Genomic DNA, 19,645 nt, shown 5'->3' with positions numbered 1-19,645 from the left:
TAGACTTGCTTAGCTTGGATGCAAACCCCACGTGTGTCACTTGTACAGTTTCCCATTGTAACTGGAAATTGCCCAGATTGTTTCCACACTCCCCAAATGTTTCCCCCATATTTTTTACCTGTTCTCCTCCTCCTTTTTTCCAGATGAAGTTAATGTAATTTGCTTTCTGTGGGTGCCTTTTCTTTTTCATCCGTCAGGCCTAAACTGGAAGCTGGCAACCCAGCAGCCCAGTCCCCGGCTGCCCGGTGGGCGGCAGACGCGGGGGAACCGGCGGGCAGGGCGGCGACGGGGCCGGGCACTGCAGCGAGGCGGGCGGCAGGTGCGCAGCCACCGCTTCGCCGCAGGGAGGTCGCATCCCCATCACAGAGCAAGAAGCTGAGGGGTTGCAAGGAACGGGGCCGGGTACCGCCCGGTGCTCAGCTCCGGTTGCTTAGCGCCGGGCGGGGGAGCGAGGGGATGGGGATGCTCGGGTGGTGATGCGGGTGGAGGAGGAGGAAGAGGAGGAGGGGATGGGGGGAGCTGGCGGGACAGCCTGAGGTGGGCGGAGGGGGGAGGCGGGTGTTATACCGTCGCTCCAGGGAAGGCTCAGCATTTGCAAATTCAGGCTCCCGAGCTCCGGGAGCATCCACCCCATTCCATCCCATCCCTGCCGGCTGGTCGGGCAGCAGCCGCAGAGCAGGACGAGGCTCCCCGTTGCTGGCTATCCTACGGCTGCCTGCTCTATCCCCGCCTCCCCTGCCCGCCTCTGCCGCGGGGCGCCCTGCCCCGTGCTTTCCGCGCAGCACAGCGGAGAACTGCAGCCCGCGGGGTTCGCTCCGAGCCGGGCACTCAGCTAGAGACCTGCCCCTCGCCAGCCGCGCAGGCACAGGCAGTGCCCTGGGTGAGTACTCCGAGGGCGTCCTTACTCTTCCAGGCAGGCCAAAACCGTTCAGTCCCCCTTCTCTACATCTCTGTTGTCAATTATGTGCCTGGAAGGTGCGGGAGATCTCTGTCTTCTGGTAGGTTAGTGAAGCTGGGATCCTTGCTTGGGGAGGGATTTTTGAAAGCCTTCACTAACTGTGCCTTAAAAGAATGCTGTACTACTGAGTTGTCTGTCTCAACTTAGAAATGTGTTCCTTCCCTTGTACACAAGATTTTATTTTAAACACCCCCCCCCCCTTCCTTTTCTTTGTTTCCTTTTTTCACAACTTCTCCATCCTTAAAGAGTTTGCACGTTTAGGTAGTAAGAAGACAGGCTAAAGGACTTCTCTAGTCACAGAAGGGTATTTGCAAGTGTCTTATAACAATCGTATCAGTATGTTTTCCTTTTGTTCTCCTCTAGGCTGAACAGTCATGACAGCTGAAAAGACTATTCCTATAATTAATGGCAAGCCAGAAGATGCTTTGGACCCAGAAGCCTCAAGTACCAACCTTGTCCACAGCAATGATAAGAAAGTTCACGAAAGGGGTCACTGGAACAATAAGGTTGAATTTGTGCTTTCTGTGGCAGGGGAGATTATTGGGTTAGGAAACGTGTGGAGATTCCCATATCTTTGCTACAAGAATGGAGGAGGTAAGATGGTATTATATGTTGATTTACACCTCACCATAAGTATGTGGGAAAAAAACAAATCAGAATGTTTTACAGTTATTTCTTGCACTAGGAACAGACAAGTATTCAGAATCTCGGGGTGTGTGTGTATAAGTAAGCACTAAGCATCTGATAATTAAGAATAAAACCATTTTGTTTTTGTTCCCTTTTCATCCCCAAATGTTGCCTGTCTTACTTTCACAAGTTTCTTCTCTGCTAGTATGTTCACATGTTTTATTCTGTAAAGTTTTTAATGCATTAGAAGCCAGTGTTCTGTTCTAGCAGTATGCTGCGTGTGAACGCAGACCCAAGCATACTTAAATAAGTTTGCCTGATGTAGAAAAGAATGTTGCAGTTTGTTCTTCACAACAGTAGAATCTGTAGAGGATGGATATTTGTTTTGATAATGCTACAAAGTTTACTTTTTCCTTTGTCAGGTGAACAACTATTTAAAAAAAAAAACTTTTTTTTTTTTTTTCATCATTGCTTCCCAGATCACTACAGTAGGGTAGGGAAAGAAATAAAAGCTGCCTGTTACTCAAAAAAGAGAGAAAGCCTTATATGATTAAGAATGAGAATGTTAGTTGAGAGAGGGAAGAACAGGCTTAACTTCTACAAAAGTATAATGTGAAGTCTAGTGGTTACAGTTTAGTATGAACTATGTAAGATGTGACAGTTCAGAACAAGCACAACAGCTGTGACTTGTAAAGCAACAAGGAAAGAAAAGTATATTAAAAATTTAATTTAGAACTCTGTGGACTGAATTCAACTTTCTCCCCACCCAAGGCCTCAATCAGTGTTAGTGTAAGCATGTAGGTTGGGTTAAAAATCATGTATTCAGTGACTGGTACGCAAAGATCTGTTCTGTGACAGGTTTGTTTGCCAGCAGCACCGTACCAATTTTCTCTGCCTTGCTCCTCCAAAACTAGACGCAGTTGTCTGAGCACAGGAATGGGTCTGGCCTTTCTGTAAGGCTAATGCTACTATGAAAGATAGACATAGGGTTTGCTGTTCCTTTCTTTATAGGTCTGTACTTCAACAAAACTAATACAATGAGAATTCACCTGTTTCCAGGCTAGCGAGCACTGCTGTTAGTAAATAAATATTACTATGCACAATTGTTTCTTGTTAGCTGTCAAGGTTTTCCCAGGGAAGTTTTGGTAGAGGAGAAGATAGGGCCTCATTTTATTTATACAATGAAGCTATTCATGTAGTAGCCTCTGTATGCATATGCTGGCTTGTCAAAATGTGATGGACCATTTTTAAGGCTAAACATCAGGTAGAAAAAAAATCTAACCATATTTGTGGGTGATTTGGTGAAAAACTAAGTACTGAAATATCATTCTTAATCACTTAATACTCTCTTATTTAAGAGTAGAATTTATGTCTAGATTAATTTGTCATGTTCTAGCACCATGGGAAACTTGCCATTGACTTTGATTTTGTTCAATGAGGGCTTGGTCTATGACTTTTGTTTTTGTAACTCTCTGGAACTCCTACTGGAATTAGACCAGAGTTGGACTTGTTTGATTCAATCAGATGTAAATACTGAAAACTACTCAGTGTGTGGTAGGTGAAGACAATGGCAAGATATATCAGATAGTTACAAAACAACTTGCTAGGTACAGAATGGATCTAGAAGCAGTAGTAGGGTACTTCTGAGGTCTGACCTCTCTCTGATGCTTACTCTGAGTTGGAACAGGTAAGGTAGGCATAAGCATCTATAATTTTAGCTTGTTCTTGTGGATATTTAGTGGAGGTTTTAGGAGTATTGTAAAAAATATATTAAAAATAGTTATTTATTGTAATATGATCTGTTTAGAAGTTGAGAAACCTGATAGTCTCTCATTTTCAGGGTGTAAATTATAAATTATTCTGTGCTTTACTTTGCTGCATTTCTCTGCCTGGTTAAACCAGTAAAACCTTCGGCATAAGCAAAAAATGGCAGAATCAGTTATTTTGTGCATCCTTCTCAGTCTTTCCTTTAATTGTTTCAGTCAATCAATGTAATCACTTGCTTTCTATCTCATCCTTTGATTTGTCAGAAAGTCTGAGTACTTGGAAGTAGGAAAGAAAATCCTTATGCCTTAATTGTTAATGGATTCTTTACATAGCAAAAAGAGGATATTTGGGTTTTTTTATTTTATTTTTAATCACTTAGGTTTGGTTTTAAATACCTAAAATCCACATTATCCACAAGTGACGTGATGCCTAACATACACATCTTCTCCCATTTCTTTGCTTCAGCATACTTCATAGCCATATTCTTCAAGTGTCATGCCTAATAACAGGATCAGTCATTTGAAAAATGCAATATTTCTGCTATGTTAATCAATAAGAGAAGTTGGCCGTTGTATGCAATGCTTCAGCATTGAATTGTAGTATCCATTTTGCAGTTTACTTCCAGCACCTGGCAAAAATGTTGATGCATTGTTATTTCCTAGAATTTCACATTAATATTTCTGACTGATAAGGCAAACCTGCTTTCCTGCACTTTCAAGTAGCTCTAACATTTATTTTGTCATCCCTTTTTCATGATTCTTATCATCAAGCTTATCCTTATACAAAGGTCTTCTTGGATTTAGTTTCCATTATACTTCTTCATCCCTGCTTTCCTGAGAAAAGCAAGGAAGAGAAGATAGTGTAGATTTACTGATGATGATCAAAACAGAGCTCTGTGACTGAGCAAGATTGTGATCTTTACTATTTGAGAGACGTGAGCAAAATTTAGTCTGCACTGAGGAACTTTGCTCTGGTCTCTTTTATTCTGTGATGCTGGGTTACAAGTTAACTTTTAATGTTTGGGGCCAGGAATAAATGCTTACTGTACTTTCAGCATGACACCTTAGTGGAGGCTAATAGGTGATCTTTCTCTCAAGAAAAAACATTTCTCTATATACTGTCAAAGAACTGTATTTATTATAACCAATACCTCCCCAATGTTTGCTTGCAGGTGCCTTCCTTATCCCATATGTGGTGTTTTTTATTTGCTGTGGAATACCAGTATTTTTCTTGGAGACAGCCTTGGGACAGTTTACTAGTGAAGGAGGCATTACATGCTGGAGGAAAGTTTGCCCTTTATTTGAAGGTAACAACCATCAATTTAACTGTTTGTTAAATTTGAAGTAAATAAATTACTTCAGAGTTGAAGATACCCTTAAAGTAGTAAGCATTTGTTTTTAAGTTATATGAAAAGTAAACATTTTCTATTGTCTCTCTCTCTTTCTCTTTTTTGTTTCCTTCCCTTTAGGCATTGGTTATGCTACCCAAGTTATAGAAGCACATCTAAATGTGTATTACATCATCATTTTAGCATGGGCTATCTTCTACTTGTTTAACTGCTTTACTACAGAGCTTCCTTGGGCCACTTGTGGGCATGAATGGAATACAGGTATGACTGCAGCAGACATTCTCACTATAAAATACTTCCCACGATTAAATACTTCCAAGTAATTGATTAATACATTAAAATATCAGGGACAAAATTATTCTGGTAGAAAAGTCACTCCTATGCCGAGATAAAGGAATCTTGAAGACTTAGTCATACCTCTTTTGGTTTCAGTTGTTGTATAAGCATATTTTCCTGTAGAATGTAATGTCAGACAACAGAAGACTTTGAGTTTTGTTAATTCTGTAAGGTATTCTGACTAAATCCCAAGACTCTCATTTGCAATCACACCTATTCTCCCTGAGCACAGTAAGTGAATTCTACTGAGGACCTGATGACAGGTTACAGTCTTGCTCTTTCACTCTGATGAAATTGGGAGAGAAAAGCATTAACTGTGGAACTTTGGATCGACTCTCTTTAATGCTAGATGTTAAGGGATAATGTTCATCGTGCTCCTTCTGAAATTTTAGCCACATAATCCTTACTGTATGCAAAGTAGTGTCTTACCTGAAAGATGAGGTGTGTATTCATAAGAGTTTGTAGTGTAGGGCTCTGCATCTGTCCTCTCATTGATAATTTTCCCTGTAATGCTCTACCTATTGCATTTGCCGATCACAAACGTCCATGGGAAGGAATACATACCTATGCCCTTATTTCCAGGTTCCTAAAGGTTTTGCATTTACTCCTTGTATTTGTCCAACTTCTAATAATGTACCAATTGTACTCGTATGGGTGTTATTAGTTGGTCACCATCTTTGCTGAGCACACTTAAAGCTGTGAAATCTTGCAGTTTAGATTACCAGGGAATTGGTCTTAGGCCCCATAGATGTGGAAGGCTTCCGTATCAATTTTAGCAACCCTGCAAAAGAGCGTTGTTGTGTTGATCACTGTTCAAATACTAAATGCTAACTCAGCAGTGCTGAGGTGCTTTAATTTCCTTTCTTTGTATTGCAGATAGCAAGCCAGAGTGACTTTTCACTTGCCATATTAAGACAGAGTGAGAACTTTTGCTGGCAGTGTTTCCTAAGCCAGCTATTGGCACTGCCCATCAAGCCAGCAGCTGAGTAGGAGCATGTCGTAACTCTCAATCAGTTGCCTCTGTTTCCCAAAGCATCTTTCTTTTCCATCAGTCATTTTAGTAGCCCTTGCCCTGCAACTCTACCCTTTGAAAGTGTCAGGGGGAAGGTAACATGTTGCATTGGCATTTTTCTAGTACAACCTTGCGGTCTGGTGATCAAGATGAGGTTGCAGAAGTAGCAGCTCTGATGTTTTAGTGTACCCAGAAATCTTTTAACTACATAGAGAAGTTGTTTTACAGTACAGTGGCTTTGCAATCTGCATAAATTAGAAGATGCACAAGAAGAAATGTACTTACATGTTGATACAGCAAAGTTTCTTTTTTTGTTGTTGTTTTGTTCTTTTATAGAAAACTGTGTGGAATTTCAAAAACTTAATATGAGCAACTGCAGTCAAGTCTCTTTACAAAATGCCACTTCTCCAGTGATGGAATTCTGGGAGTAAGTGCACACAAACTTTACTTTTGATCAAACTATTCCTTCTCTTCCCGTGTTTTGATCATTTACACGTGATTGGGTCACTTGTATTACTATGTCACTTAGTAATGTGAATTCAGCTGGAAATTTTCTCATAGAGCCACAGAGAGCCAGGATGAGAGTTTTAACTCTTTTTTTAGAGGATACAAGGAAAAGAATTCCATATCCTGAAAGAACATAGAACAAAGTGTGCCACTTGCTTGGAAGCTTGGCTCTGGCTGCTTGAGGAAAGAGCCTCAATCCCATACTAATGAGGAGGCAGAGGTGAAAGAGAGAGCATGATTTTAAATAATCCTTGTTTATTTCCATGATATTTCTTCTCTTGAGTTCGGGAATTGCATCATCACCTTATTTGAGCTAATGAATACTTCAGCTTCTGTATCTAACTGTTTTAAAGGACTATGTAAGGCTAGTTATTCAGCTATAATAATGTGGGAGTTTAACTCTCTTGTCTCCTTGAAACTGATTTCTAGGTAGAGACATAGAAGGGAATTGTATCTTAACAAAATACAAACTGCTTTTGTGATGACACATGTTTTTTACTTACTATAAGTATTTAATTAGTGCATGTGTAGTCACAGATTTGTTCCTTGAAGGGAGCAGTGGGTGTTAAGGCAGTTATAAAAATGGAATGTTTCTTCTAAGACTAAGTCATTTCACAGTTCGAAATCACAGAATTGTCAGAGTTGGAAGGGACTTCAAAAATCATCCAGTTCCAAACCTTTTGCCATGAGCAGGGACCCCACACACTAGACCAGGTTGCTCAGAGCCTCATCCAGCCTGGCCTTAAAAACTTCCAGGGATGGGGCTTCCACCACTTTCCTGGGCAACTTGTTCCAGTGTCTCCCCACCGTCATGGTGTAGAACTTTTTCCTAACATCAAATCTGAATATTACATCCAATCTGATATTACATTTGTCTGCTTTCTCTGTCCCAGCAATACTCAAGCTGCGTAGCTTTTCACCTCTGGACAAGAAATGCACGCTCTTCCTGATGAGGGAAGTATTTTCCTTGTTAAAATTTAAGTAGATATGATGTTGCATGGCCCCAGATGTTAAAATAGAAACAGCAGACTAGAAGTGGAAGAATGAGCTTTATTAATTATAAGGACTGGTTTTGTATTAAAATAACTGGAATGAACAGAAGATTATAATTAAGTTATATACCTTAAATATATAGGGCATAACTACACAGTAGAGGAATTCATGTGCAGATGTGCAGTGCAGATCAGAGTAGTTAGTATGCAGTAAATATATTACTAGACTGGTTAATTTGTCAAGAAAGTCACCTTATGGACTGTGGATAACTGTTACTAGAAAAGTTATTTGTCTTAGCCAAAGAGGTCTTGTTCACAGTGGTGTTGCTTTAGTCCTTTAGAAACTTTGGTGTCAGGAACCATAAATTTATTGAAAGACTCTTTTTGAAACAAGTAGTAAAAGGAAAGTTGTTGGGGTAGGCTGCACAGAGCAGATGCTCATGGCTATTTTTGTGACTCATGTGGACAGTGTGAGAACCTCCTCTGCTGCAATAACCAACCACAGGACTGAATTCATTTGCAAAATGCCCAGGTTCCTTGCAACTAATTAATTGTTGCCTGAGAAGGGAAAGGGGAGGCTCTAGGTTTCTTCTGAACAACCACAGCATTCAAAACCTTTACACTTTGCTCTCTATGTTGTGAAACTCCTCTGAGTAATGGTTGCAGAAACCCAGTTTATTATGTAAAAGATGAGCTGAGGAAAAAAATAAATTGAGTTTGGTGAGGGTTTTTTGGCCTGTTACCACCTACTCATGAGATAATCTATAAAATGGATATTCAAAATATCTTTTTTTTAATTGACAACAAACAAGCAAGCCCCCCTAAACCTTCCCCCCCCCCAAAAAAAAAACAAACAAACCCCAAAGCCAAAAACTAACAAAAGTGCTTTTACACTAATATCTATTTTAGCTGTGTTAATGCTGGTTCTTTCAAGCCCAGTGCTCTCAGTCCAAGACCTAGTGGTGCTGAGGAATATGCAGGTTGGTACTATGTGAATGCCAGCAAAAGTTAGTAGCAGGACACAAGTTGGATTTGGTTTTGTGTGTGTGCACACAGGTAAATGAATATACCAGGCCCCAAAAGTTGGCTTCACTCTGGTCTTGTTCTCCCCTATTTTACTAGTACTACTATTAGGTCTTTTCCTGCTTTTAGAGTTAAAGCTTCAGACCTTACTTATTTGTTACTGGAAGCAAATCCTCAGCTGTCTTGAGGATTGTAAATAAAGATCCCAGCCCCTTTGCTGAAGTATTTATATCTTTTATTGCTTCTGTGGCCTTGGCTGCTCCTAAAACTATTGCTTAAGTTGAACAGCAACTCGCATAAATGAAGCGATGACTGCAAGGGTACTTTGCAGTGCTATGAAGCTTTTCTGACATGTAGACTAATAGCTACCCTTCATCAGGTCTATACAGAGGGGATACTGTTTCCTTGATACCCAAGAGGATAAAGGCCCACTTTCTCTGATAATTCAACATTGTCTACCAGCTTTGATGGCAGGGTCACACAGAATGAAGGACCATTTAGTATTTGAATGATTGTTTGTTTGGGGGAAAAGTAAAAAAAGAAAAAAGGAGATAAGTACTGTCCTAGATGCTATTTTGGTATACTTGGAAGAATCTCATGTATATGCAAAGACCTCAAAACCTACAATATTTTTGTGAGCCTGTAATTAATAACTTATTAATCTAATTGATAACTTATGTGTAGCTATACAGTGAAAATTATCTGACCCTGCTGGAGGAGCAGTAGATAAATCCTGGGAGTTTGAACCCTTTTACCTTGTTTTTCTGCTGAGAATTCCTATCCCTATTAGTATTTTAAATCATTATTCGAGTTAGCAAACTTGCAACTGACTACAGGTATTGTTGTTGACAACCCTGGGAAATATTAGGAAACTTTAGTATTTCTTACCTTACTTTAAAAGACCTTGCAAGCCATATAGCCTTGAAGATTCATATTCCACCTGTGTATAGCCTTCTAAGGTAAGCAGGTGAATCAATCAAAATTCATTATTTATTCATCAAACTCTCTGATGCCATGTTCCAAAGAAGGACAGCAAGTGTCTGAGCTTTCAGTTTTCATTTCATACTGCTGCTCAGTATTCAGAGACTGTCCAGTTAATCATTCATTATGGTGTTGATTTAATCTTAATTGTAAGCTTGATCAAGGGTTTTCTGAGCTATAGTAATAATAAATTCAAGGTACAGCATATGGAATTTTTCATGTCCAGACTTTAAACAGTTAATGGTAGTAATAATCATGGCATGTGAAATTATCACTATATTAAATCAGTCCCATGAAAGAGAGCAATGCCTTGGATGAGATTGAGTTTATAGCCTGTAAAAACAGAACAGAAAGAAGGTCTCTCTCCATTGCTCTTTGTGTTATCCTTGGAAAGGAATGTGCCTGGCAGGTATAGGGGACCTCGGCCATGTCTGTATGCTCTTTTGGCTACTGCTCCAATCTGTCACTATGGACAGGAATTTGAAGTTTCTAGTGCCTGGGAAGGGAGCTGGGTGGACAGAGGACCCATGGTTTTGTGGTTGATTCCACCTCAATAGTTTTTTATTGGCTGTATTACAACAACGTAGTCCTCTGTTAAAGAAGGTCTAGTTGTTGGCCTGTCATTCTCTGGAGGGGGTGACACATCCTTAGCCTTTCCAAGTAAAGCCTAGTGAGAAAAAAAACATTTTTTTGTCTAGGGAAAAGAAAAGAGGCTGTTCTCAGCAAAAAGGAAAAGGCACAAACCCTTTCCTTGAAAAGTCAAAAAGAGGTTTTCCTGTTTCATTCAGGCTAAAAATGACTGCAAGAGTCACATTGTGGTTAATCCCCACTACTCCATGAAAAGTCATTAGCAGTTTGAGTCTGATCATGCAGTGCTCAGTACTCAGAGACCTTCAGCACCTCTCAGAACTAGATCTTTTGTGTGTGTCTTGTAGAACATTGAGTTGTGCCAGACTTGCTTGGTTTCTGTTCAGTTTATAAGAGGCCATGTGAAAATTGCTTTTTGTTTGTGAGTTCTATATCTGGTTTTGCCTCAAAACCACTGACTTTGCCTGGTTTTGGATGAAAGAAGTAGGTGAGATAGATGTCAGAATGCCCAAATGATTTCTTAATACGAAGAGATAAATGTTACCCTAAACCAGACAGATAAACTTCCCTGGGTTTTGGCTTTATCTTGAACACGATGCATAATGTTTTCATTACAGGCAGAAAATGATCTTAAAAGTTGCAAAATCAAGTACTAATGTATTAGGAAATACTAGAAGTAAGGTTCTGCAATTTTAAGTGCACATATTTTGTGAAAATGATCATATTAAGTTGAAGAACTGCCTAACATTTTTTTCCATAAATCTGCTGTTTTCTGGCTAGAACAGGGAACAAATACTGTGAAGATACTTAATATTTTGTTCTCTTTTTTAAAAAAAAAATCTTATGCTTTCTATTATTATTACTTTTATTTTCCTGCTCTGCTGGCAAAGTTATTAATTATATCAAGAATTCCCAGGGTGTACATGGTGTCAACAGCAACAATCATAGTTTTGATTATTTACTTGTTCATTTATCTTCCTAAAATCTTGATAAAGTCAAATTATTCCCACTTTAAAGAAGAGAATCTGAGCTGAAAAGAGACAGTAAAAATGCTAAGTATGAGAGGACCAAGGCATATTTTCCATACTATTTAGCATTAAGGTTGAACAAAATTTATTTCAGTTATGAAATACAATGTACAAAATTCCTAAGATAACACAAAGTTACCTAATTGAAGACATTGTAACATTTGTTTTAAACAAGTAATTGTTTTTCATTCCAGATAAAATTGATTTTATGCACTTACCTGAAAATCTAAGTGACATGTATGTGTGTATATATATATAAAGTGTTAACTTTTGTATTTGGTCCAATGACTCAATATTTGGAAGTTTCTCTTCATTGTATTTTGCTTGCTAGAAGGTGAAGATGTGTTCCAATTCAATATATTTGGTAAGAGGCGGAAATTTGAGTCTGCTCTACTTCATGTAAAAGTTAACCATGAAGTACAGACTGGAATGCTACCATCTTACTTCTCAGGATGTTGCTTTGTCCAGACATTTACAGGATCTTTCTCCTACTGTCTCAGTATTTATGTTGATGGTTTAGATCGATGTGGATACTTGAGGACAAGAAGAATTGAGGGAGGCTTTATGATATTTGATAGGTTAATAGTTAGGCCATCCAATTCCAGTTTTTATGCCAATAAATGCTCAAGTTTTTATACACAGTACTGATAGGAGAGAGAGAAAGCTTTTGCTGAATCCATGTGATGCATAATAGCAGGAAGCATATCTGGGGAGATCTTGACAGAAATCTTCACAGGCTATGGATATGGATTTCTAGCATGCTGGGTGAGATTTTTGACAGTTTGTTCCCTATTCTAGCCTCTTCTCCCTGTTCAGGCAAAGCAAATCTTCACTCTCTATATTTCTAATCTTAGTACTTGACACTTAAGAAGTTTTATGCAAGTATGTTTTACGCAAGCATGTTTCTGGGACACTGGTGAGTTATCTCAGTTGACCTGTTACTACATGGTCTGTGCTAGTGCCTGCCTGTCATCCCTACTACAATTATCAAGTTTAGTATCTTCCATTAGGATTACATCCAATCCTGCCCTTTCCCCCCCTTACTGTTCTCATCTTTGTATTGCAATTCATACTGACCTCTTTATTTAATTTTTTTTTTTTGTACAGTGTAAACTATCCTTTTACTTGTCTGGAAATTGGGTATATTACAGCTTCTCATCTGCAGCCACCAAGTCCCACTTGTTTTATCCAGCACTAGCTGGATAATGCCTAGCATCTACTCTCAGAACGGCTGCTCATTGACCTTCAGTCTTAGTTTCCTAAACGTTTTTCGTCTGAAATCATTGGACAGCTGATCGCAGACTGCCCTTGGCTCTGTTCATTTCTTCCTTCTCTTTGTCTGCTACTGAGAGAAAGTGTAGCCTCCTTGTCCAGACAGTCTTAGTCCAATTGATCTTCAAGTCTCCCCCATTTCCAGTCTTCCAGATGTTTGTGTTTTTTCAGATATTCTGCAAATTGTGTAAAGTTAGGTTAGTCAGTATGCATCATTAGAGTATATTAATGGAGGATTCTTAGGAAGATCTTGAGGAACTTTTTTGGCAGCATGTGCTTTTTTTTTTTTTTTCTTCAATGCTAAGGCTGTTAGGTTATTGCAATATTTTTTTTCCCCTTATGCCTGTGCTTGGAGTGCCGCCAAAAATTTCCATTAACATTTTGGATATAAATTATTGTAAAACCCTTTGTTTAAACAATAGGAGTCTGAATAGTTATATTTGTATCTGAAAACATTATTTTTTTAACAGAAAATTTTATTTTAAGTAATAATAATTAGGTGTTAGGAGACCCACCTTTGTTCTGGAAAAGTAACTTTAAAACGTTACAAACCCCTCTTCAGTAGTTGTAGGTACTTAAAGTGTATAAACAAACTTTTATTTGTTTGTGAAGGTACCACAAATAAACTTTGTCTTTTATTTTCCTAGTTTTTAGAATGATATTGTTATTTCAGATAGTGGTCATAAAGCATTTATTTCACTATCTACTACTTAGAGTATCTTTTGGGAATTTGTAGCATTCAGTTGGCTCCTACAATAAAATATAGGAAGCAATAAAATCCAGGAAAGTTTTGGCTTGCAGCATTGGCAAAAATAGAGATAACATTTTTGTAGCAAAGATCACACATGAGTTATTTAAAATACCCTTTACACAATTATGAAGTTCTGGCAATAGTATTGTTACATACTAATAGTTGAAAAACATGCAGAGCGAGATGAACAACGTGGTTTAAAACTGCGACCTTTAAGAAGCTGCTAGCTCAGATATACAGATTGCTGAAGGATATGTTTTTGTGTTGGTTTCTTTTTTAAGGAATTGGTAATATAAAGAGCATTCCTATTGCTGTTAGTGTAGGAGTGTGTGTTTAAAAATGTGTGTGTATATATATATATACACTTTTTCACGTTGTAGGGAAAGAAACATTTGAGCAAAACAGAGTTTGCTTGCAGGGAAATGACAGTATAAAACCCCAACAAACTAAGAAGGGTCCAAACCAGCAAAACTTCAGTTGTACCATGACAAGCCTGGCCAAATTAGTGAGTTTCAAAACACACCAAAATACCCAGATGTGTTTCTCCTGGTTTATATCAGGGTTCTAATTGATTTCTCACAGCATTATTATTTTTTGTAATTACTTATATAAGAGGAAACTGACAGGCAGCCTTTCAGTAGAGGTCACGTGAAATGCAAAAGTGAACTGTCAATTCTAAGAGCTATTGTGTATAAGCTTCTACTCTTGTATCTGAGCAAACTTTTAAATATTCTGGAAAATTTAAAGTAAGATAGTACTGATGGCAGTTGCTGCCTACAACTGATTAGTCACAGTATCACCAAGGTTGGAAGAGACCTCATAGATCATGAAGTCCAACCTGTTACCTCAGAGCAGTGTGATCTGCTCTAGGTGATCCTGCTCTGGCAGAGGGGCTGGACCAGATGAGCTTTCGAGGTCGCTTCCAGCCCCTGATATTCTATGAATACTATCTCAAATCTTCACCATCTTATGCACTTTAATACTTCATTTTTTTACTCTCTGAAAGAAAACTGTGTAATTTTGTCACCTTCTCTAAGCTGTTATTCCTTACTGTAGGAGAGATTGTGTGTCTAGTCCTTAAATTGGAGACTACTGGCTCAGACAACAGAGCCTTCTCTGAAATATTACTGCATGCATGTTTACATACTACTATTAAATAAGCATTTTTTCTCAAATCTCTTTCTTTTCCTAAGCTACTCTCTTTCTATGTAGTCTGGATGGATGAATTAGTCTCTTTTCCAAATTAGATAAGAATTACTTTACATTAGCCACAGGGAACTGTCACAGTTCCCTGACAGCAGTGCCAGCACAGAAAAGCTTCTGTGCTGTTCAGCAGGGCTTTAGCATTCAAATAGAAGCAAAAGAGCTACCTGAGAGATGCTTTAAAGCTGCTTGCAATCATAAGGGTTGAGGAAACACTGACTTGAGGAAGAACTTGCAGCTGTTTTGCCTAGGAAGAGTGCAGGCTCAAGTGCACATTCAGTTTTTTTAAGATTCTCCATCAGAGTGGGAAAGCTGTGGTGCTTCAGATGACAGAACAAATGCTACTGGTGGTGAAACACCACCAAATAGCTGCTTCTAAGCCCTTTGTATAGCTGTATAGTTGGCCATGATCTCATCAATAAGTAATGTGTCAGACACATTAGATAAGCAGCTGCTTCTGATCTTGGTGACAAAAAGAATGTCACTTTTAACTTTTTGTGTGTGTCCCTGTCAAACATCTCAGCTTTTTGGTACGTCTGGAAGTACTCTGATCATTATGCTCTTACAAAGGAGACTGATTTCATGACTGCTGACTAGTTGAATAAGCATCTAGCAGTGCAACAATCCGCTCTGTGATTGTTTGCACGCAGATGTTTACCAGAACCTTAGATGCTGGTAGTTCTCAGCCAGCACTTCAAGCATCCAAAGGGGATTCTCATACATGGAATCCAAATCCTGCCATTTTCACAAGTCACTTAATATCTGCTCCAGTTTCTATGTGTCAGGAATTGTGTATCTGCTAGATATTTGAATGCATTGGAAGTACTCGAACCAATAAATTTTCACAAAAATGGAGGAATGTTAATTGCATAGAGTGTGAGAACAAGAAGAAAAATAGTTTAGAAAATGTTGTTTTGGATGGAAACTTAAACTCAGTTTAACACAGGAACCTTTGTCTATGGTCAGGCCTCAATATCTGAAAGATGATTTCTACTAAACTGCTGAGAAATTTGTTAAGCACTGACTCTCGTATCTGTTGTGTTTGTTGTACAAGGAGCTCAGTAACAAAGGTCACAGGGTAATGTGATCTGTGTCTGAAAAATCTGCAGGGATGAAAGGAGCATAACCAAAATGCATGATACGAAAGCCCATTGCACAGTAGCACTGATGCTTAGAGGGGTCATTTTGTTTTCCTTTCATTCCTCACAGAATCCTCTGAGGACAGAGTCTGGCCCAGAGTAAAAAGGAGCATTGCCACCGATGTTCCTGGCTGAGCAGATACAGATGGAGAAGTGGCTGCCTCCTCTGTTTGGGTGTTTGTTGTTCAAGAAAAAAATATCTTGGAAACTGCTCCAAATCAGAGAGGGAACATGAAGGGGCCTTCCTCAAATAGACTGAATCTGTTCTTCAGCTTTCCAAATAATGAGATAATGCCATAAGTACCCCAGTACATTCCTTTCAACTACGTTGGCATGAGCTTATTCTCTTTCTATTCCAGAGCCTGATACAGCTCCGTACAGTGGTACGCTTTAATGAAGATGTTCTTTCCAAAGCTAATAATGTAGTGTCATAAACTTACAAAATATTAGCTTTTAAATTTACATGGAAAGGTTAATTTTCAGTTATGAGTATTTAAAAGTAGGTGCTACTTCCCAACATTCCCCTCTACAACAGAAGAAGAAATCATTCTTCCTGCCAGTTGTACTGAACTATTAAATGGAAAGGTATTTTAGTACATTCTAAAATGAAAGACATTATCAGTAAGTGTACAATATATTTTCAAAATAATTTTCACATGGGATTTTATCTTTCTGAATTTTCCTAAGGGCTATACATGCTATGATGTTAATTGAAAAAACAGAAGTAACCATTAGCAACAGGATGTACTGGGAACATAGATAGCAAAAGGTTGTTGTGTGCTCTCTAGTTGCTTGTCAAGTATATTATTTTTGGGTACCTGAAGTATGCTGATTTTTTTTTTCTATGGCTCTATTATCTCTTCCCAAGTGTGTCCATGTTTATTTGTTTTTCTCCACATTTATGTTTTTGATTCAAGGTAAGCTGTAGGCTTAAAGTAAGCTTACAATATTTGGTACTATAAACTGTAACCAGAATAAATCTACTCTGCAGTAGTAATGTCATGATTTTGTTCAGCCTAGTTGCAAACACCCTTGTGTCAGCCTTTCTGATAGCTAGAAGGAAACATAAAGAATGCCACTCATGAGATCTATGCCCTACTATTCCACTTAAATTTATATTTTATTCATTAGATTCTTCTAACTTTCATCAGTTCTGTGTTATGTATAGTGGGGAAGAAAAGTCAGAGTCTTTCTTCAGGAACACTGAGTCAAGCTGTATGTGCATAACTAGAAGCAGTCTCTGCATAAGAAAGATGTTACAAATCTACTCTGGCTTAAATTAAATTTTCTATCTAAAACAAAATATTCTATGTAGGATTATTAGTTTGCTACTATTGAACTAAACCCCATACTCTAGTTGGAGTTAACCTTTGCATTCCTAATTAACCCCAATATCAATGGATCTTATTTCTCTCAGTATTCTGTTCAAGATGCTCAAATGCCACCAGTCCCCTGGCTTCTTTCCCAGGCTATTGGTTGGTTCAAGAAACTGAACTGCTGCATATTTTCAAACAACAAAACAGAATTCCTCCAAATGACTACAACAACAAAACCCTAAACTCAATACCTACAATAAATCTTTTCAAACCCTCATCAGTTTCTATTTTCAAGGAGGTCCAAAAATGGTTAATGATTTGTATCTTCAGGCCTTTGTGCAAGACAATTTTTTCTTTTTTAATAGTGAAGTTTTGCACAGTCTGAAGCTGCTGGCAGAAAACTCAGTGTACTCAAATGTACTCTGCTCAAAACCACTTGTGTCATCCAGAGATCCTGCATTCTGTAGTAATTCAAATGGTTCATACAGTTACCTCTAGTTTGTTGCAACCACAGCTGCAGTGTTGTTCTTGGACTTTTTATTATCAAGATTATTTTTGATTTAAAAATTCTCTAAATGCATGATAACTTCTGGAAACTTCCAGTTACTGAGTCAACATCAGCTAACCTTCCTGACCCCAGTATCTTTTCCCCCAAGTGCCCTGCAAGGTGGATGAGTTTGCAATATATTTTTTAAGAGGCGGTAGTGAATTCTAGTGATAAAGTTCCAAGATGTTCCAACAAAATAGCTGTAAAGATATTTCTACTCATTTAATTTTAGAAATTTTACTAAAAGATCCCCAGCTTTAATAAATTTTGACATATTCAAGAAAAAATATATCTTTTTAAAAAATTTTTCCATGCAAGTATGGCCCAAACCATCTGAAGTGGAAATTAACTCTCTAGATCCCATCTGTATTTTTTCAGTAGTACTGTTAAGGACAGACATGTCCTCTGGAAAACCACACAGAACTCAAGAAGCAAAATCTAGGTGGCAATTACTGGGCATGTCTGCTTTTTTTATAGTATGTCTGGTGTGTAGTGACACCTGTGCTAAATCACATGGCTGCTGGCATTCTAATCCCTCCTGGGATATTTAGATTTGACAACTGAAATGTTTTACCACAAAGAAATGTCTTGAACTTATCTCTTAGGTTTCCCCTTTTCTGTAATGCGGTTATATAATTGTGAGTTATCTTCAGTGCTTGCTTGAGACCATTTGGTTTATGTAGTTATCTAGCTAGGGTGCCTTGTGCTCAGCAAATCACTGTTTTTCACTTTTACTTTTGATATCACTTTATAACTGGAATATAAAGCCACTGCCAGTTTGTAGTTTGTCTTGGAAACCCTTTGTCTTATTTTAGAGGATGCGTAGTTTACCTGGGAGTGCTTAGAGTGAGACCAAAGCCCTCTGCTTGAGTAATTTCCCTTACTGGGACCATGTTGACAGTGAAATTGCTGAGTACTCTAGGAATATGTTTCTGCTCTTCCTTTTAAACTCTCCATCCATACAAACAGCAGAAACTTTTTTTTTTATTCACGTCCTGTTAAATAACTTACATTTTATTTGATGAGAGTGCTTAATGAAAAGGGAAAGCAAAAGGGCATGAAAGGGCCACTCATCTCCCAGATAAGTGCATCATTCTTATATATATTTTTTTCTTATATTCTTATATATATATTCTCATAAATAAAATGGTAGTCTAGATTTTTGGGAACTAGCATGAAGTTAGCACATTTTTTAAAATTATTATTTTTTATTATCCTTTGAAAAGTGCCCAGTCTTTTATTTCGGGATTACATATGTCAGTTATTAATTCAAAGAGAAGTTTGGATTTGTTTTTTTTTGTGTGTGTGTAGGTTTTTTTGGTTTTTTTTTTTTTTTTTTTTATACTTTATACAATTTTTTAAAAATTTCATTACTATCTTGGGAAAATCAGATACTTGTTCATATTTTGCCAGATGCAAAATTAATTGGGAGTAATCTATTTTTCTTTCTGTCTTAGCATGGTGCATTTTTTAGTAGTCTCCTTGGGTGAAGTTAATTTGGTTTTAGCCCAGTGTTTTATATCTACTTCTGTTTTGCTTCAATGTTATTATCTGTCTATTTTTCTTTTCCTTTTTCTGGGAAGACGAAGGGTGCTGGCTATATCTGATGGAATTGAACATATTGGGAATCTTCGCTGGGAACTTGCACTGTGCCTTCTTGCTGCTTGGACTATCTGTTATTTTTGCATTTGGAAAGGAACAAAGTCTACTGGAAAGGTGAGGTTGAAATTCAATGCATCAGCTGTGTTATGGCTCTTGTGCTCCAAGTCTGTGTTGTCATATCTATTTATTTTAATCAGAATGAGAGAATTTCATAGAATCATTTCAGAGTCCAACCACTCTGTAACTGTTTCAAGCCTAGGGCTAAACCATATCCCTTAGGATCACATCTCCCGGGGATCTCCAGAGATCCCCTCCTGGGATGTGAATTCAACCACCTCCCTGGGTGGCCTGTTCTGGTGTTTGAGTGAAGAAATTTCTTCTTATATCCAACCCGAACTTCCCCTAGTGAAACTTGAGGCTGTTTCACGTGCATCTTAAATTGACGTAGGTAAATATGCTTGAGAGCATATAAATTATAACACAAGGTAATGAAGAATCACTCATACTTTGTGTTGTTTAGTTTCTCTGAAGTTTCATGATTTACTTTTTCCCTGATTTGGTTTAATGACCATGGTGATGTTAGGTTGATGACTGGATTTGATGATATTGGAGGCCTTCTCCAACCAAAGCAATTCTCTAATTCTTTTA

The 19,645-nt window shown here is 38.2% G+C and overlaps 1 protein-coding gene across 1 annotated transcript in view; it reads left to right on the top strand.

Annotated features, from left to right (window-relative positions):
* Positions 1-592: 592 nt before the first annotated feature.
* The window catches only part of SLC6A11 (solute carrier family 6 member 11), a 77,806-nt gene continuing 58,753 nt past the window's right edge, over positions 593-19,645 (top strand). Inside the window, exons 1-6 of the mRNA XM_064156364.1 lie at positions 593-880; positions 1,322-1,552; positions 4,524-4,658; positions 4,821-4,961; positions 6,385-6,475; positions 18,979-19,111. Of these exons, the coding sequence (XP_064012434.1) occupies positions 1,333-1,552; positions 4,524-4,658; positions 4,821-4,961; positions 6,385-6,475; positions 18,979-19,111 (720 nt within the window). The 5' untranslated portion in view covers positions 593-880; positions 1,322-1,332. The remainder of the gene's footprint in view (positions 881-1,321; positions 1,553-4,523; positions 4,659-4,820; positions 4,962-6,384; positions 6,476-18,978; positions 19,112-19,645) is intronic.

The sequence above is a fragment of the Pogoniulus pusillus genome, chromosome 16, assembly GCF_015220805.1.
Source record: "Pogoniulus pusillus isolate bPogPus1 chromosome 16, bPogPus1.pri, whole genome shotgun sequence".
NCBI lineage: Eukaryota > Metazoa > Chordata > Aves > Piciformes > Lybiidae > Pogoniulus > Pogoniulus pusillus.
Note: the sequence above shows the minus strand (reverse complement) of the source record. Positions and strands in the feature narration are given on the sequence as shown.